Source organism: Vombatus ursinus, unplaced genomic scaffold (genome assembly GCF_900497805.2).
Source record: "Vombatus ursinus unplaced genomic scaffold, bare-nosed wombat genome assembly UNPS02010822.1, whole genome shotgun sequence".
In the NCBI taxonomy this organism is placed as follows: domain Eukaryota; kingdom Metazoa; phylum Chordata; class Mammalia; order Diprotodontia; family Vombatidae; genus Vombatus; species Vombatus ursinus.
Window position 1 is genome coordinate 2,691,971 of NW_020950600.1, and position 27,517 is coordinate 2,719,487.

Sequence of the window (27,517 nt, forward strand, 5' to 3'; positions counted from 1 at the left end):
CTCCTTCTCTCTCCCCTCTCTGTCTTCTCTGTCTCCCTCCTTCCCTCTTTCCCTCCTTCCCTCTCTTCCCCTTAGTGAGGAGGTAGAACTGTTCTGAGTTGCCTTCCCAGCACTGACACCCAACACTGGCTAAAATGCCAGACCAGAGGACACCTCCCTTAGTTTCCCTTATATTTTCTTTATGTGATAACCTCCATCAGACCTAAGATGGGGGAGCTTCCCCCTGTTATTTGGTACAGGCTGGTAACCACCCCACATGGGAATATAGCCCTGTGTGCCTAGATAGAGTACAGACTGAATGGGAGCTCTGAGATTAAACAGTGGATCCCCTCTGGGCACTCTAACCTGGTGACTGTGAATGGCCTGTTAGGGGAGTGTCCAAAGGAGACAGAAATGTGCAAACCAACCTATTCAACTAAGGTCAAGATAGGAGTCTGTATATATGCTACAAATGGAAAATGAGCCAGGCTGCAAACAGAGCAGGCTGGGTTACCTCTGGGGAAAAGATAACCTTTTAATGAAGCCAGACTCTTCCCTGAAATAGACCTGGGAGTCTGTACTTGGGAAGGACTCATGCAGCTTAAAAACTTGCTTAAAAACTAACGAATTTCAAAACGATTCTATCAGAGTGGGAAGATGCTTGTACGGATGTCACAAATATCACTGATTCGGAAGTCAGTGGAGAAGAGAGTATCCCACCCAGGAGAAACAGCAAGGGAGGGTGGACGGTAGTGTCAAGGGTTCAAGAAATATAAAAGAAGGTCTCTGGATTTGAGTAGCTAGGTGGCACAGTGGATAGAGCCCTGGGCCTGGAGTCAGGAAGACCTGAGTTCAAATCTGGCTTCAGGCACTTCCCAACTATATGACTCTGGGCAAGTTACTTAACTCTGTTGGCCTCAGTTTCCTCCACTGAAAAATGTGGATAATAATATCTATCTGTCTCCCAGGACTGTTATGAGAATCCCATGAGATAATATTTATAAAGCACTTAGCACAAGGCCTGGCTTATACTAGGTACTTAATAAATGTTTCCTTCCTTTCTTCATTGGTGACCTTAGAGAGATAAATGGACCCAATTCTAGGATGGGTGGTGATAAAGTGAGTGGTAGTGTGGGATAGTGGGAATGATACTAAATCTGATGTCAGAGGATCATGATTCGAATTACTTTCTGTCACTAAATGCCTATGTATAGCCTTAGGGAAGGCTTTTCCCCTTTCTGGGCCTCAGTTTCCCCATATGTAAATTAATGGATTTGGATTTGATTTCTAAGGTCCCTTCCAGCCATAAAGTTTATGATAAAACATGGGGAAACATTGGTCTAAGATTCCTGCACAGAGTTGGCTCACAACACGCATACAAACATCATAAAACCTTTATTCATGCGACTTGGCACTTTGGGGTGTTAAATATTTCCTCCCTGCTGCCCTGAGCTGAAGCTGGTACCTGGAGAAAAAGGATTGCTTGTCCAGCAAGGGCCAAGCTGTAGACCATGAAGTGGGACGTACGTCTCAGAAGGTGCCGAGGCGCCCCGAGGGTCTCAGGCCATAAACTCTGTAAACCACATAAAAATTTAAAATCCGGAAGGTTTCCCCTTCCCCCTCCCCTGGCCTCAATAGTGAGTGTCTCTATTCAGTTACTTTGCTCACTCTGGAAAACACAAAGAAATGGACCAAAGGCTCTAAAGTCAGAGGAGCTGGGTTCAGGTTCTGGCCTGGATGCCTGACAGCTGAGGAGCTGTGGGTCAAATGCTCGGATCCATGGAAGCTCAGTTTTCTCACCTGCCTAATGGAGATAATACTCATGTCACCTCTCTCAGGTGGTTGTTGTAAAAAGAGAGTGATTGGCAACTCTTGAAGCCCAAGAGAGAAGAAAACCCCACAATCCAAAGCAACAGAGCCAACTCCCCTCTCTCCTTACCCCTGACAGGCCCCCACTGCATGAACAGAAACAGAGAGCTTGTCTGGTGTGACTGTCACAGAGAAGAAGCAGTTAAGAGAAGCAGCATCAGACCAGATCGGGGATGCAGAACTCAGGCTCAGGATTGGCACAGAATCAGAGAATTGGAAAGAAACTGGGGCCATGAAGCCTAATCCCGGCACTTACCAAGAACCCCCTTTAAGTCCAAAGTGGTCACCTACCCTCTGCTTGAAGACCTTCAGTATTTAAAGTCCCCTACCTCCCAAGGCCACCCATTCCAATCTGGAATGGCTCTTATTGTGATACATTTCCCCTTACAAAGCCAGGTTGCTGTCTCTCTCTATGTACCTTCTACCATGGCTCCTAGACGGGCCCCTCCAGAGCCAAGGAGAACGAGCCCTCCCTCATGGTACAGACCCTCCAAATATTTAAAAAGTGGTATCGTTTCTTCCTTAAGTTGTCTCTTCTCCAGGTTAAATCAACACCTGCAGTTCCTCCAACCAACCATCTTATGGAAGAACCAACCATCTTGGCCACCATCTTTTGGACACTCTCCAGGTGGTCTCTTTCTTTGATGAGGTGCCCAGGACTGAGTGACTGTATGTGGTCTGATCAGGGCAAAGTAAGGCAGTGATATCGCCTCCCTTGCTCTGGAGGCTGGGCCTCTCAGTGTACCCTAGGACAGCACGAGTCTTCTCGGCTTCATGTTGACTCTTTCTGGGCTGCAAGCCCCTCCGAATGTTTACGTCTTTGTCAAAGGATCTGACGTCTGCTCATCCTTCTCTCATCCTCTATTTATGAATTTAATTTTTGGTATTCAAGTGAAGAATTTTATTTAAATTTCAATTTGGCCAGCATCTGGGTTCTGTCATCTAACACGTTAGCTAGGTAACTAGGTGGTTGGGTGGATAGAGCACTGGGCCTGTAGTCAGGAAGACCTAAGTTCAAATCTGGCTTCAGACCATCACTAACTATGTGAATCTGAGCAAGTCACTTAACCTCTGTCTGCCTCAGTTTCCTCATTTGTAAAATGGGGATAATAATAGCACCTACCTTCCAGGGTTGTTGTGAGAATCAAATGAGATAACAATTATAAAGTGCCCAGCAAAGTTCCTGGCACATAGAAAGCATTCTATAAATGTCAGCTATTATTACAATTGTCGTTGAGCTGTTTCAGTGATGTCCAACTCTTTGTGACCCCATTTGGAATTTTCTTGGCAGAGATACTGGAGTGGTTTGCCATTTCCTTCTCCGGCTCATTTTACAGATGGGGAAACTGAGGCAAACAGGGTGGAGTGACTTGCCCAGGGTCACACAGCTAATATGTGTCTGAAGCTGGATTTGAACTCACAGAGATAAGTCGTCCTCACTTTAGGCCTGGCACTCTATCCACTGCACCACCTAGCTGCCTTATTATTACAATTATTATTTACTTAATAATCGGCTCTGGAATTTTGCTAAGAATCAAAGTGAAGCTCCCGGTTCTATAGTTTGTAGATTCTACCTTTTCTCTTTTTATTAAAATTGGGACATTTCACTTTCTTTCTTCACCTCCACCTCTTAGAATCCCTAGTATCCTTCCAGACTTGACTAAAGCTGTGTGCTCCCAGTTGCTGGCGTGTCCTGTGCTCCTGAATCACCTTTTTGGTACGTGCCTCTCTAGGAACCTATTTTTCCCCAGTAGAATGGAAGCTTCTTGAGGAACCAGCTATTTCACTTCTGCCTTTGTATCACCAGGCCTGGCACAGAGTAAGGGCTGGATAAATTGTTGACTGATTTTCCAGTTCTGTGGCATCTCTTAGACTCCCTAAGCTCCTTCACAGATCCTATAGGTCCTCAGCAATCACTGATTGCTTTTATTTTTTCCTCTTTAATTTTATTGAAAAAAAATGTTTTCCCGATGCTTTCTGTTTTTATATCACAGTCATGTCCAGTGGACTCTAGAATGAATCCTTCTTTCTGAGAAAGAAACACAGTTAAGCAAAAACATCCAGTGCAAAAGACTTGCCTGATAGTGTATATTCAATACTCTGTCCCAGTAGCCCCCCTGCATGTGAAGGAGGAGAAGGAGGTACATCTCTCTTCTCCATCATCTCTTTTCCATGACTCGCAGTCCAAACTCCTTTTGTGGCTTCTTAATTGATGCAGTTGTCACCATTGTATATGCTGTTCTCCCAATTCTGCTTTATTTGGGGCAGCTAGGTGGCGCAGTGGATAGAGCACCAGCCCTGGAGTCAGGGGAACCTGAGTTCAAATCTGACCTCAGATACATGACACTTACTAGCTGTGTGACCCTGGGCAAGTCACTTAACCCCAATTACCTCACCAAAAAAAAAAAAGCAATCGATTCTGCTTGCTTTAATTTGCATCAGTTCATAGAAATCTTCTTATGATATCCCAAGTTCCTCATGCTCATTTCTGCATCAGTTCATAGAAATCTTCCTGTGATGTTCCAAGTTCTTTGTGCTCATTTCTTCCTGTGATTACATTCACGTGCCATGATTTTCTCAGGTATTCCTTTATTAATGGGCATCTACTGTGTTTCCAATTCAAGTTGACCACAAAGAGTGCTATTACAAACATTGTGGTATCTATTCAGCCTCTGTGTCTGCCTTTGGCTTCTTTAGGGTGTAAGATGGTAGTGAGATGGCAGGGTCAAAGCTGTGGCCAGTTTAATCACTTTCTTGCCTCATCAAAGTGACATCCAACTGGACTAGTTCATGCTCCACCAACAATGTAAGTGTGCCTATTTCCCCTCAGCCTCCTAGCACTAGCCATTTCCATCTTTCTTCATCTTTGTTAATTCAGCAATCACACCCCCCACTTCTCTTGGTATTCCAGGTGGGATGTAGCTCGTTGGGGCCTGGTGTCTTGAGCTTACTGAGAGCAGCCAGAGGCTTCCTGGACACCTCATTTGTTTGGGGTTTCCACTCTCTGCTAACCATTTTTGTTCTTTCCTCTCTAGTCCAAAGACCATTTTCTTGGCAAAGAAGATAGGAGCAAAAGTGAAGCAATTCAACTTTCTCACTGTCTTCCATTATCATCAGTTCATATACTCCATTTATTGGCCTTAAACCCTTCTTTGATTCTTCTCTGGAACCTACCACTTACCACATCTAGTAGTTGTTCTTAGGACTCATCACCAGATGCCCCTCATTTTGGCTTTGAAATTCCTAACTTTCCTTATAGAACCATATTACTCTTGTTTTTGCTTTTCAGTTACTTGACGTCAATTTTATCTACATATTTTTTAAAAAAATCTTATTTTATTAATATCCTTTTTTACATTATTTTAATTTCTGAATCTTCTTCCCAGATTCCCTACCCAGCAAGTCACGCTTTCTATGGTTTAAAAAGGAGGGGAAAAGTAACACTTTAACTACATCTGACAATATCTGAAATATTTTACAGTCATAGTTGTCCAACTCTGCGAAGATGGAAGGGATGCGCATCGAAAAGACAAAAAACAAAAAATACTTCTCCAGGGCCAAGTTTAATTACTATAATAGTGTAGCACCCACTCTGGGGATTCCCCCTAACTTTCAGTTAAACTCCTGGGCTGGTCTCTATAGGGTGGTTGCCATCTCAAATCCTGCCCTGTGGGGTAGTTACTCCCACTATTGTAGTTATGAGCCCCCACCAGTGTGTTTCCTATTAACAATCAGTCAGCTAACTTAATTAGCAAAGGCATTTACTACAATAGTATAGTAAGAACAAACTGGAGAAAAAAAGGGCAAACCTCTCTAGTATTTTTGCCAAGAAAATCCCATGGGTCATGAAGACTCAGACACAACTGAATGACTGAACCACAAATAGTAAGGATAATTGGTATTAAATATTCCCCTTAAAAAAAAATCAGAGTGAACTCTCCCATAAGTACATACAAGCCTCTATGGGAAAAGTGATCCCCAACTTCAAGTAAATTGGTAATGAAGCATACATGGGAGATACACTGTATAGGGCATAGGGTAACTCACAACTCATGCTTTTGCATGGCCTGGAAGTCCTTTCTCTTTCTGTAGTCCTCACACAGCTCCCCTTTGATTCAGTATTTCTACTGGGCAAGCTGCCTAGCTGGGTTCTGCTCCCTTCTTGACTTCACAGCAGGCATTCTTCTTTATAAAGGGTCATTCTTTGTGAAACAGTCTCTTCCCTTGGGTGACTGACTGCCTCTCTGTATCCCTGTCCTCAGGAGTGTCTACTGCTCCTTACTGGATATCTTGCCTCCTACTGGTCTAGTACCTTGGACAGAGAGGTTGATGGGTGACAGGAGTCAGTCAATAAGCATTTATTAAGCACCTACTATATGCCAGGGACTATACTAAGCACTGGGGATACAAAGAAAGTGCTTTCTGTCAAGAAGTCATAGTCCAATGAGGAAGACAAGAGAAAAGTCCTGCATCCCCACACATGTCTCCCTTCACAAGGTATTCCCAAGCATGGAATCTTGAAGTCCTGAACTGGTACTGTTCTTATATAGGCTTAAAGGATGTGACTGATTCTCTGCTTTCTCCTTTTATTCTGTTGTACACTTCATGATGGAGCGGTCATTTGCTTCAGCAGCCAATTGATTGGAATCAGGTCGAGAATAGCAATTCCTCATGTCATCACACTTCCTCCACCATTGGAAGGCTGAAACTGTCATTAGGGAAAGTTACAAGTTTACCAGTCACACTTCTATAGAAGCTACAAGGTAAGAGGGAAAATAATAGTACCTCCTACGGGGGCTTTTCTCTAAGCTAAAGAAGAAAGTATCATATAAAATAGCCTTATTTGGGGGGCAGCTAGGTGGAGCAGTGGATAGAGTGCCAGGCTTGGAGTCAGGAACACTCATCTTCCTGAGTTCAAATCTGGCCTCAGACATTTACTAGCTGTGTGACCCCGGGCAAGTCACTTCACCCTGTTTGCCTTAGTTTCCTCATCTGTAGAATGAGCCGGAGAAGGAAATGACAAACCGCTCTAGTGTCTTTGCCAAGGAAATCCCAAATGGGGTCATGAAGAGTCAGATACGACTGAAAAACAGTAACAACAAAAGCCTTATTTTACTAGGAAGGATGGAAAGGGAAACTTAGAACTGAGTAAGGAGAGACAGAAGAGAAATCCAGGCAATATGTGTTTAGCACTGGCTAGGCAAAGGTTACTCAGAATGTCCAAAAGGAAGTCAGTATGGTGGTGCATTGCCTATAATCGCTGTTGCTAGGGAGGATGAGGTTGGTGGAGATCCTGAACTTTGCCAATCAGGTAAATTTGGCATGAATATGGTGAGCCCTTGGGAGTGGGGCTCACCAGGGGGGAGGAGGAGGCTACCAGGTTGCCTAAGAGGTGTGTGTGTGTGTGTGTGTGTGAAATGGTGCATGTTGGAAATGGAGCAGGTTCAAGTTTCCATCTTGATTACTTGTGGGATTGGGGTCAGGAGCAGCCCCTGTACCTCCAGCCTAGGTGAGACAGGGACACCCAATCTTTAAGGAAAAAAAATGTCCAAAAAAGACACTTGGTTGGCTTGAGCAAGCTCAAATCACTACTATCTTCCCTGTTATGATTTACATCTGGTCATGGCTTCCTAAGACCAAACACTGAAGTACGGAGCAGTAGCAGCACTGCTGTGCTATCCATTGACTCATCAATGACCTGTAACACCCTTCTGGACCCTTCCCAGGGAGGGCGATATGTGTATGGGACACACAGAAGGATAAATGCTCATGGACCCCAAGCCACTTTGCAGGACTAGAATTACCCATCTACCTGACTCTAACCCTCTCTCTTCTATACTTTCGCATGCTTTCATTTGCAGTCTTGTGAAGGCAAATCACAAATCCAACAATTAGACAGCTTCCCCTAATTAAATACTTTTATTGAACCCAACTTGTATATATTATAACAAGAAAAAAATTCTTGTATGCTTTATTAAGTGCCTACAACTTGCCAGGCGCTGTGCTAAGTGCTGAGGATCCAAAGAAAGTCGAGATGGTCCCTGCCCTCAAGGTGCTTACAGTCTTATAAGGGAAGACAACACACAAAAGCTGAAAAGGGGGAGAGAGAAGATACAGTTCTTCTGTTTCTGATCCTGGGGTTCAGCTGCTTGCCTTTTCTGCTGTGCTAACAGTATTAATCATCCTATTGTATGATGATGTTAAAAGCGGCATTCTTAGAAGCAGCTAGGCTATGGTAGGGAGGCAAGCGAATTTGGAATCAGAAGGAATGAGGTGAAATCTTCACCCTGTTTAGGTAGTCAGGTGGCACAATGGATAGGAGCACTGGACTGGGGAGTCTTCCTGACTCCAGGCCTGGTGCTCTATCCACTGTGCCAATTACCAGTTTCAAATCCATTTGGAGATAAGGAAATCATTTTGGCATAGCCATCGCAGAAACCTGTCTTACATCTTTCAAAATGTCCAGGAATCTGAGTTCAAATCCAGCCTCAGACCAAACACTTGACACTTACTATCTGTGTGACCCTGGGCAAGTCACTTAACCCCAATTGCCTGAAAAAAAAGTGTCCAGGAACCAGGATGGAGATTGCCCCAAAGAATTTGGAAACTTCTCTCCAGATGATTTATGGTTAAAAACCAAACAGATGGATAACAAACAAATCTGAACATGAAAGGTAGGTGAGAAGGTTTTGAGATTTGGGGAAAGGGAACTTAATTATAAAAAATGACAACCTCAAAAGCTAACTATCCCTGATTGGAATCCCAATTACTTTAGACTACAAGGTTTATATTAAAGCAAGAATCTATGTGGTGCAGTGGAGAGCATGCTGGACCTAGAGTCAAGAAGACCTGAGTTCAAATCTGGCCTCAGCCATTTACTAGCTGTGTGACCCTGGACGAGTCACTTAACCTCTGTCTGCCTTAGTTTCCTCATCTGTAAAATGGGGATAATAATAGCACCTTCCCCCCAGTGTTGTTGTGAGGATTAAGTGAGATAATATTAGTAAAGTGCTTTGCAAACTTTAAAGTGCTATATGAATGAATCATTTGTACGGAGTTGCTTGCATATTGTCTCTTCAATGAGGCCATGGGCTCCTTGAGAGCAGACTGTCTTTGCTTAGCACAGTATGTGGCACATAGTACATGCTTAATAAATGCCAGTTGATTTAACATAAAGGGAAAACCAAAGACACATCTGTGATATTAGATCATGATAATTAATAATGTAAGAGAAATGGTTATTTCTCTCTTGTATTTGATAACTAATTATTGAATTAGGACCAAGGTTTCCCGCTTTTCTACTTCCTCATCCAGAAATCAACCAGTGTGGGAAATCTTGCTCAAAGACTTACCCAGCCTGGAAAGCTAAAATCTAATCAAAGACAGTAAAGAAATTCTAAGTTTAGGAGAATAAGTGGATTCCTACTCATTGTGTTTACTCAGACAGGTCTGGGAAAGTATGGATTCTCCCCTTTGTTAGAGGGTGATACGGAAATGGATAAGTCTTTGACCAAGATTTGGTCATTGGAATAAACCTACCTCTCATTATAATATTAATTTTCTCATTAATCAATCAGAGTTGATTGTCATCCTCAGGAATACCCACTCTTCCAAGGGCATATAAAGTGTGAGCCCACCGCCATGATTGTCTTTGGCATTTGAGAGTGTCACTGACCCAGTTTATTGGTAATATGCAAGCATTATTAATAAAATGACTAAAATCAGGGGCAGCTAGTTGGCACAGTGGATAGTGCTTCGGCCTTGGAGTCAGGAGGACCTGAGTTCAAATCTGGCCTCACACACTTACTAGCTGTGTGACCCTGAGCAAGTCACTTAACCCTGAATGCCTCACCAAAAAGCAATAAATAAAATGACTAAAATCTCAGAAACTACATCTCTCAAACTTTTTAAATGTCACAAACATAAATCTTTACTGGCTTTAGGATGAGATAGTGATGTTGCAAAATTTTAGACTCAAAACAAACTATCATGAAAAAGAAGGGAAATTTTTCTGGTCACATGACAAAAATTGTTTGCATTCAATAGGCCTCATAGTATATGCCATTTATCATGATCAATGATTGTTGTTAAGTTGTTTTCAGTTGCGTTCAACTTTTTGAGACCATAATTGGGACATTCTTGGCAAAGATACTGGAGTAGTTTACCATTTCCTTCTCCCGCTCATTTTACAGATGAGGAAATTGAGGCCAACAGGGTTAAGTGACTTGCCCAGGGTTACCCAGCTAGTAAGTATCTGAGGCAGGATTTTATTTTTTTTTTTTGATGAGGCAATTGGGGTTAAGTGACTTGCTCAGGGTCACACAGCTAGTAATTGTTAAGTGTCTGAGGCTGGATTTGAACTCAGGTCTTCCTGACTCCAGGCCTAGTGCTCTATCCACTGCACCACCTGGCTGCCGCCATCTTCATCAATACCTAAAAGCTTAAGTTGAGAGGCCTAGTTGATTTTGCTTTTTCAATTTTAATTTACTTATAAGTTTAAGCCTTAAATATTCCCCTTCTACATGAAGTTATATCATACGTGGGGTATTCTTACTCCCATCAGTCTCAGGGACTTCTTGTCAAAGCTAAGACTTGCAAAAGAGGGTTATGAATAACTATGTAAAGATATTATGGTAACCCATGAACTAAATGTTGAATTCTAGGGAAGTGGCAGACAGTTCTTTGCCAATCTCCTTCTCCCTCCTTAACTGATCTCTTTCCAGTTATGGGGGTAAAAGTGGAGGAAATCAAGAAGGGGAAAAGGAAGGAATAGTTTGAAAATTGGAGGCAGATAAATGCTACCTGGGGTTCTGATACCATAGCACAAAGCAAATTTAAAGAAATTTGAGCTTTTACCTTTTTCTATCATCCTTTTAAGCCCAGCAAACACAGTTTGCAATTAGACCAATGTAGAGAGCTAAAAGTCTAGTAACAAAAGAAAGACTATTGCCTATTCTTTGAATTTGATGGTGTTACTTAGCTGTTTCAATAAAGAGATTTCTAGGGGCAGCTAGGTGGTGCAGTGGATAAAGCGCCGGCCCTGGATTCAGAAGGACCTGAGTTCAAATCCGGCCTTAGATACATAACACTTTCTAGCTCTGTGACCTTGGGCAAATCACTTAACCCCATTTCCTATCCAAAGGAAAAAAAAAAGAGAGAGAGAGATCTCCCTGTTGTACCTAACTTGACCATCAGCACCAAAATGAAACAATTCATATATTGCAGGAAACAAAGCGGAGAGAGAGCAAGGCTTTGGTCATCCAGACTCCTAATTTTCACATCTCGACACCTGAGTATTAAAGTGATAAGTGTAAAGGAAGCTTTCCTCACATTCACTCCATGATCAGATTGGCCAAAGGGAGAGCTAGTTTCCCGTGTGAAGTTTCTGGTGTTTCACAAGCCCTGCATGCCTGTGGAAGGCACTGCCACATTCAGAGCATTTATAGGGCTTCTCTCCAGTATGAACCCTCTGATGTTCAGTAAGGTATGTCCTTCTACTGAAGGATTTTCCACATTCAACACACGTATAGGGTTTCATTCCAGTGTGAATTCTCTGATGTCCAATAAGGTATAAAGGTTTTCCCACATCCAATACATAAATAGGGTTTCTCTCCAGTATGCACTCTGTGATGGTGAATTAGGAATGAGCTACGGCTGAAGGATTTCCTACATTCGTTGCATTCATAGGGTTTCTCTCCAGTATGCATTTGCTTGTGTTGAGTGAGGTTTCCTTTGTCAACAAAAGCTTTCCCCAATTCATTACAGTTGTATGGTTTCTCTCTGGTATGAGTTTTCAGATGGCAATAGAGGGATGTGCTGCGGTGAAAGGCTTTCCCACATTCACTGCACTTGTAAGGTTTCACTCTAGTATGGACTTTTTGATGATGAGAGAGGCATGAGTTACTGCTGAAGAATTTTCCGCATTCACTGCATTCATAATTCCTCTCTCCTGTATGACTTTTCTGATGTTCAGTAAGGGATATCCTCCGAATGAAGGAATTCCCACATTCACTGCATTTAAAAGACTTCTCTCCAGTATGAAGTCTCTGATGTTCAATAAGGGATCTTCTTTTACTAAAAGCTTTCCTACATTCGCTACATTCATAGGGTTTTTCTCCTGTATGTATTTGCTTATGTTGGGTAACATTTGATTTGTAAATGAAAGCCTTTCCACATTCATTACATTTGGACGGTTTTTTCCCAGTGTGAGCTTGCTGATGTAGAGTAAGGCATGAGTTACGGCTGAAGTATTTCCCACATTCTCTGTATTTGAAACTCTTGTGCTGGCTTCTTTGACTTATCACTATGGGGTCTTTACTTCCTCTGGCTCCTGTTCCTTTCATCTTGGGGTTCAAAGAACCATCTTTCATGAATCTTACCATTAAGAGCCCTTGAAATGATTTTTCTTCAAATAGTCCCTGCTTTGGAGTTGATACTTTGGATTTAGGTCTAGTTTCCCAGTCTGAAAGAAATAAAAAATACACATACATATATATGTACATATATATATATGTATATATATATACACACATATATATTCTCCAATCTTTGTCCAGGGGACAAGGGCCAGGGGAGGGGAGAAATCATTATAACAACAACAATAAGGGAATAATAAAATTAAAAATGATGCCCAGATGGAAATTGGTCTTTTCATGGTTCTCAAATGCAACTCTGTAATCAGTAGAAAGGCCTGGATGGGTTGTATTTCATGTCAGCAGAAGGAATACCAATATTGATGTAATCAGGGATCCTTGAAGTGAGATAATTGCATAAAGGCTGCCACAGACAAGACAAGCTACAGGAGTTCAGAGAGGGCTGAATTCGTTCTGCTGTGGAAGTTACGTAAAGCTTTGGAACGGAGGGATATTTGTGCTGAGCCCTGAAGGATGGGCAGCATCAAACAGAACAGAAGGGGAAAGCATTCCAGTTTCAGGGATCAGTCTGTAGTTGGTTTTAAATCTGTCCACTTTGAAATGATTTCTATCTAGAATAACAGTAGCTAGCATTTATGTAGAGCTTTAATTGAAAATGAAGTTAAATTAAAATTGCAAATTAAAGTTGCAAAGTGCTTTACAACTATTACTTCATTTGATCCTTACAACAATCCTGGGAGTAGGTGCTATTATCATTATCCTCATTTTAAAGATGAGGAAACTGAGGCAGACTTGTCTATGATTGCATGGTTAGTCAGTGTCTGAGGCAGGATTTGAACTCGGGTTTTTCTGACTCTAGGTCCAATGCTCTAGTCATTGGACCCATCGGACCACCTAGCTTAGATTTCCATCTAAATGAAAATACCCCGCAAAGAATTCAGAATCTGCACTAAAGGTCAAGCCAAAGACAGAAGTAGATTTGGGAGTCACCTGCACGTAAGAGATCTTTGAAGGGTCATTAAAATACTGCCAAGGGAGGCAGTGTGAAGGACAAGGAGCAGCAGGTCCAGGACTAGACGTTGGGGAATACCTGCATCTGCTCTGGGAGCAGAAGAAGGAATAACAATGTGGTGGTAGGGGGCAGGGTGAGACGGGTGTGGGGGGACGTATTCAGAATTGCAGCCGAGTAATAATTCTAGCAATTCTAGTTTCTAGGGAAGCGAATCAAAGAAGAGAGCTCTTAGCACAAGATTTTTTACTCCTCTAGGAAAGAAGATATAGAATTTGGGGGACTGACAATCTACCTGCCATCACAGGGAAGGTCTGTGATTTAACTGTCATTTCTGAGACGACTAAGGGGAAATTCTTTCCTGAAGAGACTTGGACAGTTAATTGTGTGTGAGAGTATGAGGGTTAACTGTCACTTTTGCCAAAGACTGCAGAGGAAAAAAAAGACAGAATCGAGAAAGGGGTCCTGAATTGGGGGTTAGAAGATTGTTGGTAACTAAGTCTTCTTTCAGTACAGTGATAGGGGAGCAAGCCAGGTTGCAGAGAGGAAAGGAGTGACTAGATGGAGGCCATAGATTTATAACTAGTTCAAGAAACTATTCCATTATATAATAAACTCTGCATAAGGAACCACTGAGAGTGTGTGGTGCAGTGAAGTTGTGGGATGCTACATGGACAAGTGCTGCCAGAAACACCTCGAATTCATTAAGTATTTGATCTTTAATCAGTTTTTGGTTGTTGCATGTTCAGAAACCTTTTACTGTTGCCAAATTGGGGTAACAATCCATAGTTTAAGAAGAGCTGATTCTAGTTCAGCCTGGGCCTGGACAGGAATCTGTTCTATAACACATCCCATAAGGGCCGTCCAGTTTCTGCTCAAAGCCCTTCCTCTACTTCCCAAGGTAGGCCATTCTACCTTTGGACAGCTCTAATAGTTAGGAAGCCAAACTCCAGGTCTCCATTTGGGCATCACATTAAGGAGATGGTAAGCAGGCTAACCTGGCAGCTTACAAAGAATGAAGGAGGAGAAAGAAAAGCAGATTATAGCATTCTGAAGAAAGCTCTATCACCTTTTCAAAACTTTCACCAACACTCACTGACTGGCTGGTCTTCCAGAGACTGTCTTCTTTTTTTTTAATTTGTGAGGCAATTGGGGTTAAGTGACTTGTCCAGGGTCACACAGCTAGTAAGTGTCAAGTGTCTGAGGCCGGATTTGAACTCAGATCCTCCTGACTCCAAGACCAGATCTCCATTCCACTGCACCACTTAGCTGCCCTTGAAACTGTCTCTTAAATACTAGGCTTTTTTCACTCCCCTAGACAAGTACCTCTTGGGATTCTTCTTTTGTCAGTTTTCTGTAGATCAGGTATCCAAGGTTCTTTCCTTTGTTCTGAATGGAATATGATATCAGGTTTGGAAACTACAAGACCTGCTCATGGGAAAAAAATTTCCAGTTATCATTAAGTTTGCCTGTCTAATGACTTTTCATTCCTGGCAACTATTAAAATAAGTGATGCTCTTCTCCCACTACTGTTCTGCAAATGTTTCACTGATGTCTTCCTGCCATGCCACCGAACATCCTTCTCCCCTGTAATCCCCCCTCTCCTTCTAGCACTGGGAACTATAATCAAATTAATACTCCCACTGCTTCTGGAAAGGGAATATCAATCCACTGACCCATAGATCCACTCAATATCTTTGTCATCCCCTAGACCAAAAATCTCATTCTCTAGTTACCACTCCTTTACACATGTTGTCATCTCCCTATAGAATGTAAGTTCCTTGGGGCCTAAGACTGCCTCTTTTTTGTATGTGCATCCCCAACAGTTAGCACAAAGCCTGGAACAGAAGAAGTATTTAAATGCTTTTTTGTTCATTCTTGGAGAATTTTTTTCCTTCCTCTTGGCATTGATAGCATGGGTTCTCATGTGGCAGCAGCCTAGCCTCAACTAGACTTGCTACTGAACCGGCAGGTTGTTAGAAGGGTAACAAGCCTGTGACTCCATGGGGATCAGGGCTGAAGGAATCAGCAATATTCAGCAATAATTCAGGAAAACATCATCAAAAAGTCATTGGAGGGGCAGCGAGGTGGTGCAGGGGATAGAGCACTGGTCCTGAAGTCAGGAGGACCTAAGTTCAAATGCGGCCTCAGACCAAACACTTGACAATACTAGCTGTGTGACCCTGGGCAAGTCACCTAACCCCAATTGCCTAAAAAAAAATTTAAAAAAAGTCATGGGAAATCCTCTCAAAGATGGAGGAACTTGCCTCTGTTGTCTAGTATAGCCAGTAACTAAGATGGGAAGTGAGGTTAAGTTCAGAACAGGTGCTGTAAGACTGCAAGGCAAACTGATTCTCAGTCAGAGTGGGGTCTGAAAAATACAATATTATGAAAATGGGGCAGCTGGCAAAAGGAACACCTGGGAGAGCTAATATTGTGGCTGACTGTTCCCCGACTGTGTGACCTGTAACTCTTAAAGTGAAGGAAAAAGTTCACCTGAAAGAAACTTGTTCAGAAGGAAGGACTCTGGCTCCCTCACTAGGTATATGTCAGAAAGGTAAGGAGCAGCCAGTGTGATCTAACGGTGGTACCATGGAGAGAGCACAGGTGAGGCTTGGAGAGATGAAGACCTGAATTCAAATTCTGCCTCAGCTACTTACTGGCTGTGTGACCTTGAGAAAGACTTCGTCTCCGGAGGCCTCCGTTTCTTCATTGGTAAAACACAGGGGTTTATGTTGTTGACCTCTGAGGCTCTTCCGAGCCCTAAATCTTCGATCCAAATGTCCTTCTGCTGCTTGGCATAGAAACAACCTCACCTCTAGGAGGTGAAGGGTCATCTCCTCAAGGGGAACCAGTTGTATCAGTGAAAAAGGAGGCAGAGGGAGGGGCCACATCGCAGGAGGACTCCTGCTTCCAACTCAAAAGCACAAGAAATACAGTCATGAAAATGGCGACCAAGGTAAAGGACGCCAGAAAACCCCTGCCACGATGTAAGGCTGTGAAATCCCACTGGAGGGCTGCAGGAGGGCTTTACTCTGTTGTCATCAGCATGGAGGGCACGACTGTCACATCTGCAGATGGCACGCAGTTCAGAGGGAGAGCTCATACCCGGGCGTGGAGTCAGGATCCAGAAAGATCCTGATGGCTACAACAGTGGCCGGGAGCAAAGTCTTACATCTGGGTTCAAAAACACACCTTCACAAATGTAAGAGGGGGAAGGCATGGCTAGACAGAAGTTGGTCTGAAAAATATCTGGAGACTTTAGTGGCCCTGGCAGCTGGGTGGCGCCATGGTGCATAGAGCACTGGGTGTGGAGTCAGGAAAACCTCAGTTCAAATCCAGCCTCAGACACTTATTAGCTGTGTGACCCTGGACAAGTCACTTCACCTGTTTGCCTCAGTTTCTCCATCTGTAAAATGAGCTGGAGAAGGAAATGGCAAAACACTCCAGTATCTCTGCCAGGAAAATCCCCAATGGGGTCATGAAGAGTCAGACAAGACTGAACAAGAAGTTCAATATGAGTCAGCTATGAGACGTGGCAGCCGAGAAAGCTAAAACAAGCTAAGGAGTTTCTATCATATCTCAGCGGCAATAGGGAGCCCCTACAGGTTCTTAAGCAGAGGAGTCCCATGCTCTGTGCTTTGGCAGGTGGTTTTGGCATAGTCTGGAGGAGGTTATAAAGATGCTAAGACTTGAAGTAAGACCAATTAGGAGACCATTACAATATTCCAGAAATGAGCATGAGACAGTAGAAAAGGTATTGGGATTGGAATCACAGGACCAGGGTTCAAATACCAGCTCTGCAACCCCTGCAAATGTTGGGGTTAATTAAATTACCTACAAGTTCCTTCCATTTGTAAGATACATGATGCTAAGAAAACGTGATGAGGGTGGAAACTAGGGTGAAAACTAGAGAGCAAGGCATATAAGTGAGAGGTATTGTTGAGGCATGGTCAGCCAGGTTTGGCAAAAGACTGGAAATGGGCTTAGGACGAGGGAAGAGGCGAAGATGAAGGACTGGTAATACCCACAGCATCCACCTCTAAGGGTTGTGATGAGGATCCCAGGGGATGGTGTATGTGTAACACCTGCTCAAGCTGAACTTCCTCTCAGAGCCTTTGGACACTTTGGTTGTACCCAAAAGAGACGGGAAATAGAATCCTGAGGGACTGACAGACCACTGCCATCACCGAGAGTATCTGTGACAGATCAATTACCTCATCTCCAAGGACCCTCTGAGACGTTTGGCAAAGGACTAAGGAAATTCTTGCCTGAGACACCTGGACAGTCAGTTACCTGTGAGAGAAAATTAGCCCGGGGGACTATGAGTGTTAACTGTCATCTCCCAGAGTCGGAAGAGACAGGACCAAATTTAGCTTTTCTTTAGTGGAGAAGAGAAAGCCTGAGAAACTAAACCCACCTTCCTGAAGGAGCTGAAATGTTAGACAGAGATTCCTTTGTTGAGAAATCAGCCTTTGCATTATTTTTACTGTTAATACATCATATAACCAGTAATACTGATGTTTGTTTAAGCCTATGAGACTGAGCTTTCAATACTGAAAAAGGAGAGAAAGTTTATGAGAAAAAAAAAGTCTCACCAGTTTTTACAAACCATGGTAGGGAGATAATCGACTAAGGAGGGAGATGCTGTACTTTGAATAATTTATAAAGCTATATCACAGGTGATTGCCTCAGAACCCAACATGAGTTAGTTAATGAGGTTAAGGAGTGTGCATGAGGGGGCTGGGTATTTGTTGCTAAAACGTGTTGTTCTCACCTTCTTACACACTCACACCTTTCTCTAAGGTATTCCTATAGGAAGCCTCCAACCCTGCTACATGGTGGGACTCATCCGGTTACCTCTGAGTTGAATGTCTAAAAGCCTAATACATATGTAAAATACTTTTAAAACCCCAAAGTGCTATATAAATGTTAGTTATTACTGATGTCCCTATGGGAGAAACCAGGCAGCAGGTGCCGGGTAAAGGGAGGCTAGGGATACCAACCATCTATTGGTGATCAAGTCATACGGATTGGGTTGGCCTAGATATTTAGTCATTTGCACTTGTGTCTGACTCTCTGTGACCCCATTTGGGGTTTTCTTGGCAAAGGTACTGGAGTAGTTTGCCATTTCCTTCTCCAGCTTATTTTACAGATGAGGAAACTGAGGCAAATAAGTGATTTTCCCAGGGTCACATAGCTAGTAAGTGTCCGAGGTCAGATTTGAACTCAGGAAGATGAGTCTTCCTGATTCCAGGCCTGGTGCTCTATACGCTGCACCCCCTGGAAAATCCCCTAAAACACTTTAAATTGCTCCGTATGAGCAGAGACCATGCCTCAGTTTTTCTAAGACAGCCTCAATGCTTCTCACTCACCCCATACCACCAACAGAGGAGGGCTTTTCTTAAAGGGAGAACACGGTTTTTGGTCATTTGATAAGTGAAAGGAATAAGGTACCTCCCACTTAAGCCTTCAGAATGTGGGAGTATCCTTGTCTTAGCATCAAGGTGAATAAAGTTCCTTGCCCGCCAGGAACTTTTAAAATATTTCCATACCTTGCCTGCTTTGAATTGCATTTGTTTTTCATTTAAAAAGATAATTAACCTAAATCGTGTCAAGAGAGGCAGCATGGCCTAGTGAGTAGCGAGCTGGCCTCAGAGCCAGGGAATCCTGGGTTTGAGTCCCACATCTGACCCCCTGGGCTGGATCAAGTCACTTCATTTCTTGGCAGCCAAGACTATTTACATTGCTAGAAGAGGTTCCTAACTGGGAGCTTCCTACGGCCGCGTGATCACAGGTTGCTGTCCCAAAGTGAGGTCGCATTGTTTCTTGAAGCAGTTGGTGTATAAATGACAAATAAACAGTAATCGCCCTGACTTGAGATCTCTGACTCTCCTGGGAATGATGGGCTGGTGACCAGGGCTGGACCTCGGTAGCTTTGTGTCTCCCTATGTGAAGCCCTTACTGCCGTGGGGCTCAGGAGACCGATATATGGGATGGGGCCCAGAGGATGATGTCTGGAGGGTTCTAATTCCATTCAATAGATTTTAAAAACCTGCTCTGCACCAGGCAGTCTCTGCCCTAGGGGAGCTGGCTGGAGAGTGGGTGGCAGGAGATGTGCAGAGATGAGTAAATCTAAAATAATTTTAAAAGGTGCAAAGCTCTAACACCTGGGAGGTGGGGGCTCGGGAGGGGTGGGGTATAGGAGGCGGCATCTGAACTGTGCTTTGAAAGGAGGCAGGGGGCCAGCCAGGTGGCGCAGTGGATAGAGCACCAGCCTTGGAGTCAGGAGGAGCTGAGTTCAAATCCACCCTCAGACCAAACACTTGACACTTACTAGCTGTGTGACTCCGGGCAAAGTCACTTAACCCCAACTGCCTAAATAAAAGAAAAAAAAAGAAAGGAGGCAGGGATTTTAGGAGGCTGACCTGAGAAGGGAGTGCATTCTGGAGGAGGAGATAGGATGTCCACTGTAGGGACTGGTTAGATAATGAAAGGAGAGCACATTGTGAATATACATAAAACATAGCTACTCTCATGCTACAGTGCATGATTTGCTAGATTCATTTGTCTCTAAGTTGGCTGCCCGGGGTCTCTACACCCGTTCCGGGGGTCTCTACACCCGGGCCATCGCTTGGATACTTACCCTTCCCGGTCTTCGGACGTCTCCGGCCCCTTCGAGGGTGGAGGGGAATGACTAGACAGAACACCCGAGTTGGCAGCTGCACATGCTTTATTGGTTACATGCTCTTCTGCCTCCCATGGTCCCGACCTCTGGTCTCTCCCCGGCTCCGACTCTGGCTCTACCCAGACACCCCCGGGTCCTGCTCTTATGGCCCTAGCTCCACCTCGTGGGTGGAACTTGCCCGAGCTCCTCCCATGTTCCTCCTTCATAGGTGGAGCCAGCGTCTGTTACTGAGGCACTCCCAGTACCCTTTCGGGCAGGTACTAACCTCCAGGCGTCTCTTACTACCCTACAGGAGGCCACGGTCCAGAGCTGGGCCCTAACAGTTGGCAAAAGGAGTCACCATTTTTTCCCCTTCAGAAGTGAGTGTAGGGGCAGCTAGTTAGTGCAGTGCATAGAGCACCAAGCCTGGAGTCAGGAGGACCTGAGCTCAAATTCGACCTCAGACATTGACACTTACTAGCTGTGTGACCCTGGGCAAGTCACTTAACCCCATTGCCTACCCCCCCAAAAAAAAGAAGAAAGAAAGGAAATGAGTGTATTTATTCAAGGATTATTCTAGGATGGATAAACAGACAGATAAAGGGGATAGGACAACGTTCATAAATTCCTAGCTGATGGAGGGTGCAAAGGGCCATGGTCTACTCTCCTTGTAGACACCGTATCGAATCCAAACCAGCTGTGAGCCCCAAGCAGAAGCTCAGTCGATAACATACTCATATACTGCCTAATTGAGGTAGAGATGGAGAGAGCTGAAGTGTTCGTTTATTAATAATATATTTCCAACCTGGAGAAAATACTTATTTGGAAAAGGGGAAAGGATGAGAAGGGGGATGGATGGGGCTGTCAAAGTGTAATAAATCCTTCAGAAATGACTGCAGAGGAGAAAAAGCTAATAGAGTCCAAATGAAGATTGAAGCATACTAATTTCACTTTTTTCATGTTTTTTTTTTTGTTCTACTTCTTTCACAACATGACTAATGTGGAAATGTGTTTTACATGATTGCACACGTATAACTTGTATCAGATTGCTTGCTGTCTTGGGGAGGGAGAAATTTGGAACTCAAAATCTTTCAGAAAATGAATGTTGAAAATTGTCTTTACATGTAATTGGAAAAAAATTAAATACTATTAGAACTGAAAAAAAAATGACTATAGAAGTCAGGGGTGGGGGAAGGGGACAAACATTGGTTTAGTGCCTACTGTGTGCCCAGGAGAGACCATGCTAAGAGCTTTGTAGACATCATTCCACTTGAACCTCACCACGACCTTGAGAGGCAGGTCACAAGCCAGACTCCTGTGTATCCTCCCTCTAGGGTACCCAAGGATTCCCCTTCCTCTGAGGTTTCTCTGACAGGCAAGAAAGGCACCTGAGGAACGGTCCTCTCTTATCTGATCTATGGACTTCCCTGCAAGAGGTCCATTTCCTAGGGCAGAGAATAGCCAATGGCAGGGAAAATCCAGGAGGAAAATGAATTATCTCAGTTTAACAAGGGGAAGAATGAACTGCCTGTCTTCTGAGAATCAGGAGCCCTTCTATCCTTTTAGAACTTACTGGGAGGCTCTGACACCGGGAGTTTCCACTAATCTATGAGCTGCACCCTGCAGGGCCTTAGGGGACAGGGTACAAAGGCACCGTTCTTGGCCTTTTTAATGAAGGTGCCCTCTTCCTGTAAGAAAGGGCTTCTAGCTGTCCCTGGCAGCCAGAAGGAGAACCTGATCTAGAATCACTGGGGATCCCACATGAAAAAGGAGAAAGCCCATTCAGAACCCTGGAGATGGGGTCCCTTGCTTAGTAAATGATTCAAGTACCAGACTGAAAACTTAGGAGAAGAATAAGAGTCCCACGCTAATGATGAAAAAAGTGCTCAGCTCAGACAAGGGGAAGCCAGGGAGACTGATTCCCCACATTCCCCTAATTTCCAGACAGCCAGGTTATAGAAGTCTCCAGCCGAGATGCTGGAGAGAACAGAAAACCCCCTGACACACAGTGCGTGCAGTGTCTGGCCTCTCCTAGATCAGGAAATGTACTTCCAGCGCCCTCAGGGATTGGATTAAAAAAAAAAAAAAAGGTGCTGAGAACACTGGGATAATGTGGAAGAGCCACCTAATAAAACAGCTGCCAGGAATGAACGTTCCCATTTGTGGATAACTGCTCTGTTGTGCTGGAAGAAAGATCTGTCTCAGAGCTGAGTCCCAGAGCCTCGGTTTGCAAGGAAGACAGAACAAGATGGGAAGCTCTGAGGGTGGCACAAAGGGGCACAGAGTCCCTCTGTTCACATAGCCCTGACTGGCTGTGGTGACACCCGAGACAACTACCACAAAATGTGAGCATGAGAAGCCCCCTCAGATTAAGACATAAAGACAATTTCGGTTGGGCAGGAGTAGGGGAAGAGACCTCAAATGTGGGAAGAGAAGGAGCATGGAAAGAAAGCTCCTAGGACATCACCCTAGAGTGAAGGACACATTGGCTCCTCATGAATGGAGGCCTCAAGACGTCGCTGTTACGGAGGCTTCTACAGGTAGAGGCAGTGGGTAGGGCCAGCGAGGACTTCATCCTGGCTGAGAAAAGGACCATCTAGTATCATCTTTTCCTTCTAAATTTCAGGCTAAAGCCCAAAGCAAAAACCTGGATCACTTTGCCCTAGTTATGCTCTGGTTACCAGAGAGAGGTGGTTGGCCAAGGAGATAAGGTAAACTTGGACAGATAATATGGCCACATACCTACAGCAGGTTGGGAATATGCCTGCCTCCCCCCTCCCCATTTGGATTCCTCTGCCCCTAGGGAGGAGCCTGAGGAAAACTAGCCTGAGCAACAAAAACCTGGGGGGCAGCTAGGTGGCCAGTGGATAGAGCACCGGCCCTGGAGTCAGGAGGAGCTGAGTTCAAATCCAGCCTCAGACCAAACACTTGACACTTACTAGCTGTGTAACCCTGGGCAAGTCACTTAACTCCAATTGCCTAAAAAGGAAAAAAACAAAAACAGAAACCTCAAAAGGGACAGAGGATGACAAAGGGACAATGATTTCATGGAAGCACAAGAAAGCTACCCATTTCCCAGTGTACAAAGCACAGAACATTCTCTCGGGAACACACGACACTCTCACCTTGAATAGATTAAGAATGTCCGATCAATGAACCCCCAAACAAAAGCCAGCTGAACTCTCAAGGGACCACAAGGATACTAACACTCATGGCTAATATTCTCTGATTCTAATCCTGAGTGGGAAGTGATCCTTACCCAACAAGACCATGTTCCCGTAATTCTCTAGCATCACATCCCTGTAGAGAGCCCTCTGACCAGGGTCCAACCATTTCCACTCTTCCTGGGTGAAGTCTACAGACACATCCTTGAATGACATGGATCCCTGAAACACCAAAGGCATTCTGACTCATACCTTTTTCCTCGTGAAAGCTCCACCACCCCTCCTCCCACCTTTAGAACGTTGTTGCTGTTGAAGGGATTCTGGTATCTTGTGGGAAGCTGGACTAACTCAATTTCCAAGAATAGACTGAGCAACCTTTAGAACTCCTTCTAACTCCAACGTTCTGAGACGTAGGTAGGAGGAGAGGACGATGGAAGTGGGGACAAGAGGAAAGAAAAACACACAAGACAAATGTGGTTTTGATTTTCAAACCAAGAAGGGATTAAGAAGAGAAAGAAAACTGGATACCCACATCACTAATGGATATTGTTATATATCAAACATACTGACTAAAATAATAGGAAAGACATTATAGCAATATATCTTAAAATATACTCATTATGACCAAGGAAGATTTATAGTAGAAATACAAGGATAGTTCAACATTAGGAAAACAATTAGCATAAGAACTCTTATTTTTAAAAACCACCAAAATCACATGACTATGTTGATAGAAACAGAAAAGAATTTTGATAAAGTACGGCCATAATTTATTTTAAAAATACTCAAAAAGCTCAGGAATGAAAGGCTCTGTCATCAAATATCATCAAATTTGTTTAGCTAAAATCATGTTCTAGCATTATGTGCAATGGAGAAATACTAAAAGCTTTCCTAATAAAATAAGAAATGAAAAAAGGATGCTATTATATCACCATTATTACTTGACATACTACTTGAAATGCTAGCTATAGAAATAAGAAGGGGGGCAGCTAGGTGGCACAGTGGATAGAGCATCGGGCTTGAAGTCAGGAGGACCTGAGTTCAAATCCGGCCTCAGATCAATTACTTGACACGTACTAGCTGTGTGACCCTGGGCAAGTCACTTAACCCCAATTGCTTTACTTAAAAATAAATAAATAAATAAGAAGGAAGAGAAATTAAAGGAGTAAGTAGTATCAAAGAAAAAGCAAAATCATATCTAATCACAGAAATGATAATTTACTTAGAAAACCTTAGAGAATCAAAATGAAAATTAAATTCAGCAAAATAGCATATACAAAACAAATCCACAAAACCATTAATGTTTCAGTATTATTAAGAAGATTTAGGAGAGAGATATCATTAAAATGCCAATGAACCTCATTAAATAGTTGGATGTTAGATTAGCAAGTCTTACACAAGGCTTAAGCAAATATAAAAACAAAACTATTATAACAAAAATAAAGGAAGAGAGATAATTGAAGAGGGATTCAATTTTCATGTCTGGGATGAGCCAACAAAGTAAAAATGATGCCACTCAAATTAACCTACAAATCTAATGCTATGGCAATGAAACTGATATTTATAGAATTAGACAAAACAATAAAATTTATTAAGAGGAGCAAAAGATCAAGAATATCAAGAAAAATCACTGAAAAAGTAACAAAGAAAGGAGGGGTTGGTACTATCAGATCTCAAATTATAAGAGCAGCAATTATCAAAACCATGCTGAATTGGATAAAAAAATAGAAAAGATGGTAAATAGAATAAATTAGGTAAGCAAGACTTTGAAGGGAGTGCATATAGCAGTCCAGTCTTTGATAAACCCAAGAAGCCAAAGTACTGGTGAAAGAAAGCTAATCATTTGGAACAAAACTGGGTAGCAATTTAGTGGAAAATTAGTTCAGACCATATATAAACCACATCATATACCATATACCATAATAAATTACAAATGGATACATAACTTAAATATGAAAAGTCATCTTCTTCCCAAATTAGGGAAGGTAAGGTTGCATCCTTCATAATGGTAAATAAAATTCTTAATTTGTCACAATATGGGGAGTAAATAATAAAAGACAAAATGCATAGTTCTGAATATACAAAAACTTAAAATGTTTGCACAAATAAAACAATGCAGCCTAAATTAGAAGAAAAGTTATGGATTGCAAAAGAAAAATTAGACGAGAAATGGAGGAGGTACCTTTCATAGGTATGGTTAGGGAGAGAATTTTTAACCCAGCAAAGGACAGAAAAGATCATAAGAAACAAAATGCACAATCTCAATTTTATCGATTTTAAAAGCTTTTGCAGGGACAAAAATCAAAGCACTTTATATAAAGAGTATTTTATTTGGTCCTCACAACAACACTGTGAGGAAGGTATTACAGTCAAATTTATCCTCATTTTATGGATGAAGAACTTGATAAGACCTTCCAAATCAGATCAGCATATACTGTGACACTAGATGACCTCAGTGCAAAGGTTACCACCTTTGTGGGATGATTTTATATATATATATATATATGGGAAATATAATTTGAGAGAAGAAAGAAATGTGAAAGGTCAAAGACTTATATAGAAGTCTCATACCTTTGCATCATGAATACTTTCTTAAAAAAAAAACAAAACACATTGATAGAAGCTAGACATGGCCATCGCCAAATAATATTACAAAGAGTAAAAGTGACTATATCTTAAAAGGCAGAAAAGACTTATTATTGATATGAGAGTTATCCTAGAGTCAGCGTGGGGCAGCTAGGTGGTATAGTGGATAGAATACTGGGCCTGGAGTCAGGAAGACTTATCTTGGTGAGTTTAAATCCAGCCTCAGGCACTTACTAGCTGTGTGACCCTGGGCAAGCCACTTAAGCCTGTTTGCCTCAGTTTTCTCATCCATAAAATGAATTGTAGAAGAAAATGGCAAACCACCCCAGTATCTTTGCCAAGAAAACTCAGATGGGGTCACAAAAACTCAGAATGACCGGACAACAACAGAAAAGAGTCAACTCTTTGCTCACAATCAGACAATGGGCCCTTCAGAGCTGAGTTCAGAACTTATGATAACCAAGAAGAGTAAGAATGAGAAAAATATGTTATGTACATTTAAAAAGACTTAACCCAGATTTATTTCACCAAAGTACTGAAAAATTTTCTAAATGGAAATGGACAACAGAAATGACACCAACTCTGACTATAATTTCATCCAGAAGTTAAAGCAATGTAAATTAAATGTCACAACAAGGAGATTATAAGAGTCCAGAAAGCATCGTGGCCAGCAAATATTTGACATACTTACCATACAGAGGGAGGTGGCTACTAAAGGTAACACTGGGTTAGAATGAAAATTTGCCTGTAAAGAATAACGATGGATGATTATGAGTAGTACTGTCTCATAAGACAGAGAGAAACAATGGAGGGTAAAACCAATTTAACAAAGGTTTGGCAAAATTTCCAACTAAGCAAAGTCACCCCATAGGTGTTCAAGGATGAAGATGGAAAGAGAACTACAAACAGAAGAAAAATGGAAAAGATTTGCAAAAATCATTTCAACAAACTATTTTCTCCATCAAGGACAGTGGAACCACCATACCTGGATTCTAACATCACAGCCTCTGAGGTGCTGAAAGAGGAGATAGAAATAGCGCTGAAGAGAACAAAAAACAGGAAAAGCAACTGAATTGGACCAAATACATACAGAGAAGATTCGTGCCAGACGTGATTCAATTGTACATGTCAGGGAGCTATTATACATGGTATCTGAAGGAGAGGAAGATACTAAAGTCATAGGAAAGTCTTGAACTTTATAAATACTCCCCCCGCAAGCCCCCCCCCAAAGAACATCAATTACCACAGACCCATATGCCTACTCTCTCATCAATACAAAATCTTTATGAAGGTCATCTATAAATGAATTGAGGGCATACTCAATAAGGGTATTGGTAGGGAATAAGTAGGTTTTCACAAGAGCTATTCAACAATGGACCACATCTTTGCCTTTTGCAATTAACTAAAAAATATAGAAAATATAAGATCCCATTTGCTCATTCATTGATTACAGAAAAGCACTTGATTCAGGAGAACAAAGCACTGCTCTGCAGACTCTGTTATGGCAAGGCGTCTCCCACTCACACATCAAGAACATTTAGGATTCCTTAGAAGATCTCACAAGAGAAATAACCCTGTTCAGTGGTCCTGTGATAATAGACATCACATAAAGCATATATCAGGAGGTTTAAGCTTGCCCAAAGTATTCATCACTGTGATGGAGGAGATCTGGCACAGAGTTTAGATCCAAGAGAGATTTCCTGTAGATGGTGAGGTCCTCCAGAGACTTTTGACATTGCAAAGCTTCCTGGAAGAGAGCTACCATTACTCAAGGGAATTTGGCCCATGCATCCAAGCAGAGAAGACCAAATGGGTGAAGAATATACTGCCTAGATTTCAACAAGTATTTCACTTGACACCCTCTAGATAT

The 27,517-nt window shown here is 42.7% G+C and overlaps 1 protein-coding gene across 1 annotated transcript in view; it reads right to left on the reverse strand.

Moving 5' to 3' along the window:
• LOC114038103 (zinc finger protein 883-like) overlaps positions 1 to 23,277 on the reverse strand; it is a 92,903-nt gene extending 69,626 nt beyond the window's left edge. The window contains exons 1-6 of the mRNA XM_027855226.1: positions 23,157 to 23,277; positions 14,599 to 14,658; positions 12,125 to 12,147; positions 11,636 to 12,062; positions 11,246 to 11,409; positions 3,450 to 3,463 (exon numbers count right to left, since the gene is read on the reverse strand). Coding sequence (XP_027711027.1) covers positions 3,450 to 3,463; positions 11,246 to 11,409; positions 11,636 to 12,062; positions 12,125 to 12,147; positions 14,599 to 14,658; positions 23,157 to 23,277 — 809 coding nt within the window. The remainder of the gene's footprint in view (positions 1 to 3,449; positions 3,464 to 11,245; positions 11,410 to 11,635; positions 12,063 to 12,124; positions 12,148 to 14,598; positions 14,659 to 23,156) is intronic.
• Between the last annotated feature and the right edge of the window lie 4,240 nt (positions 23,278 to 27,517).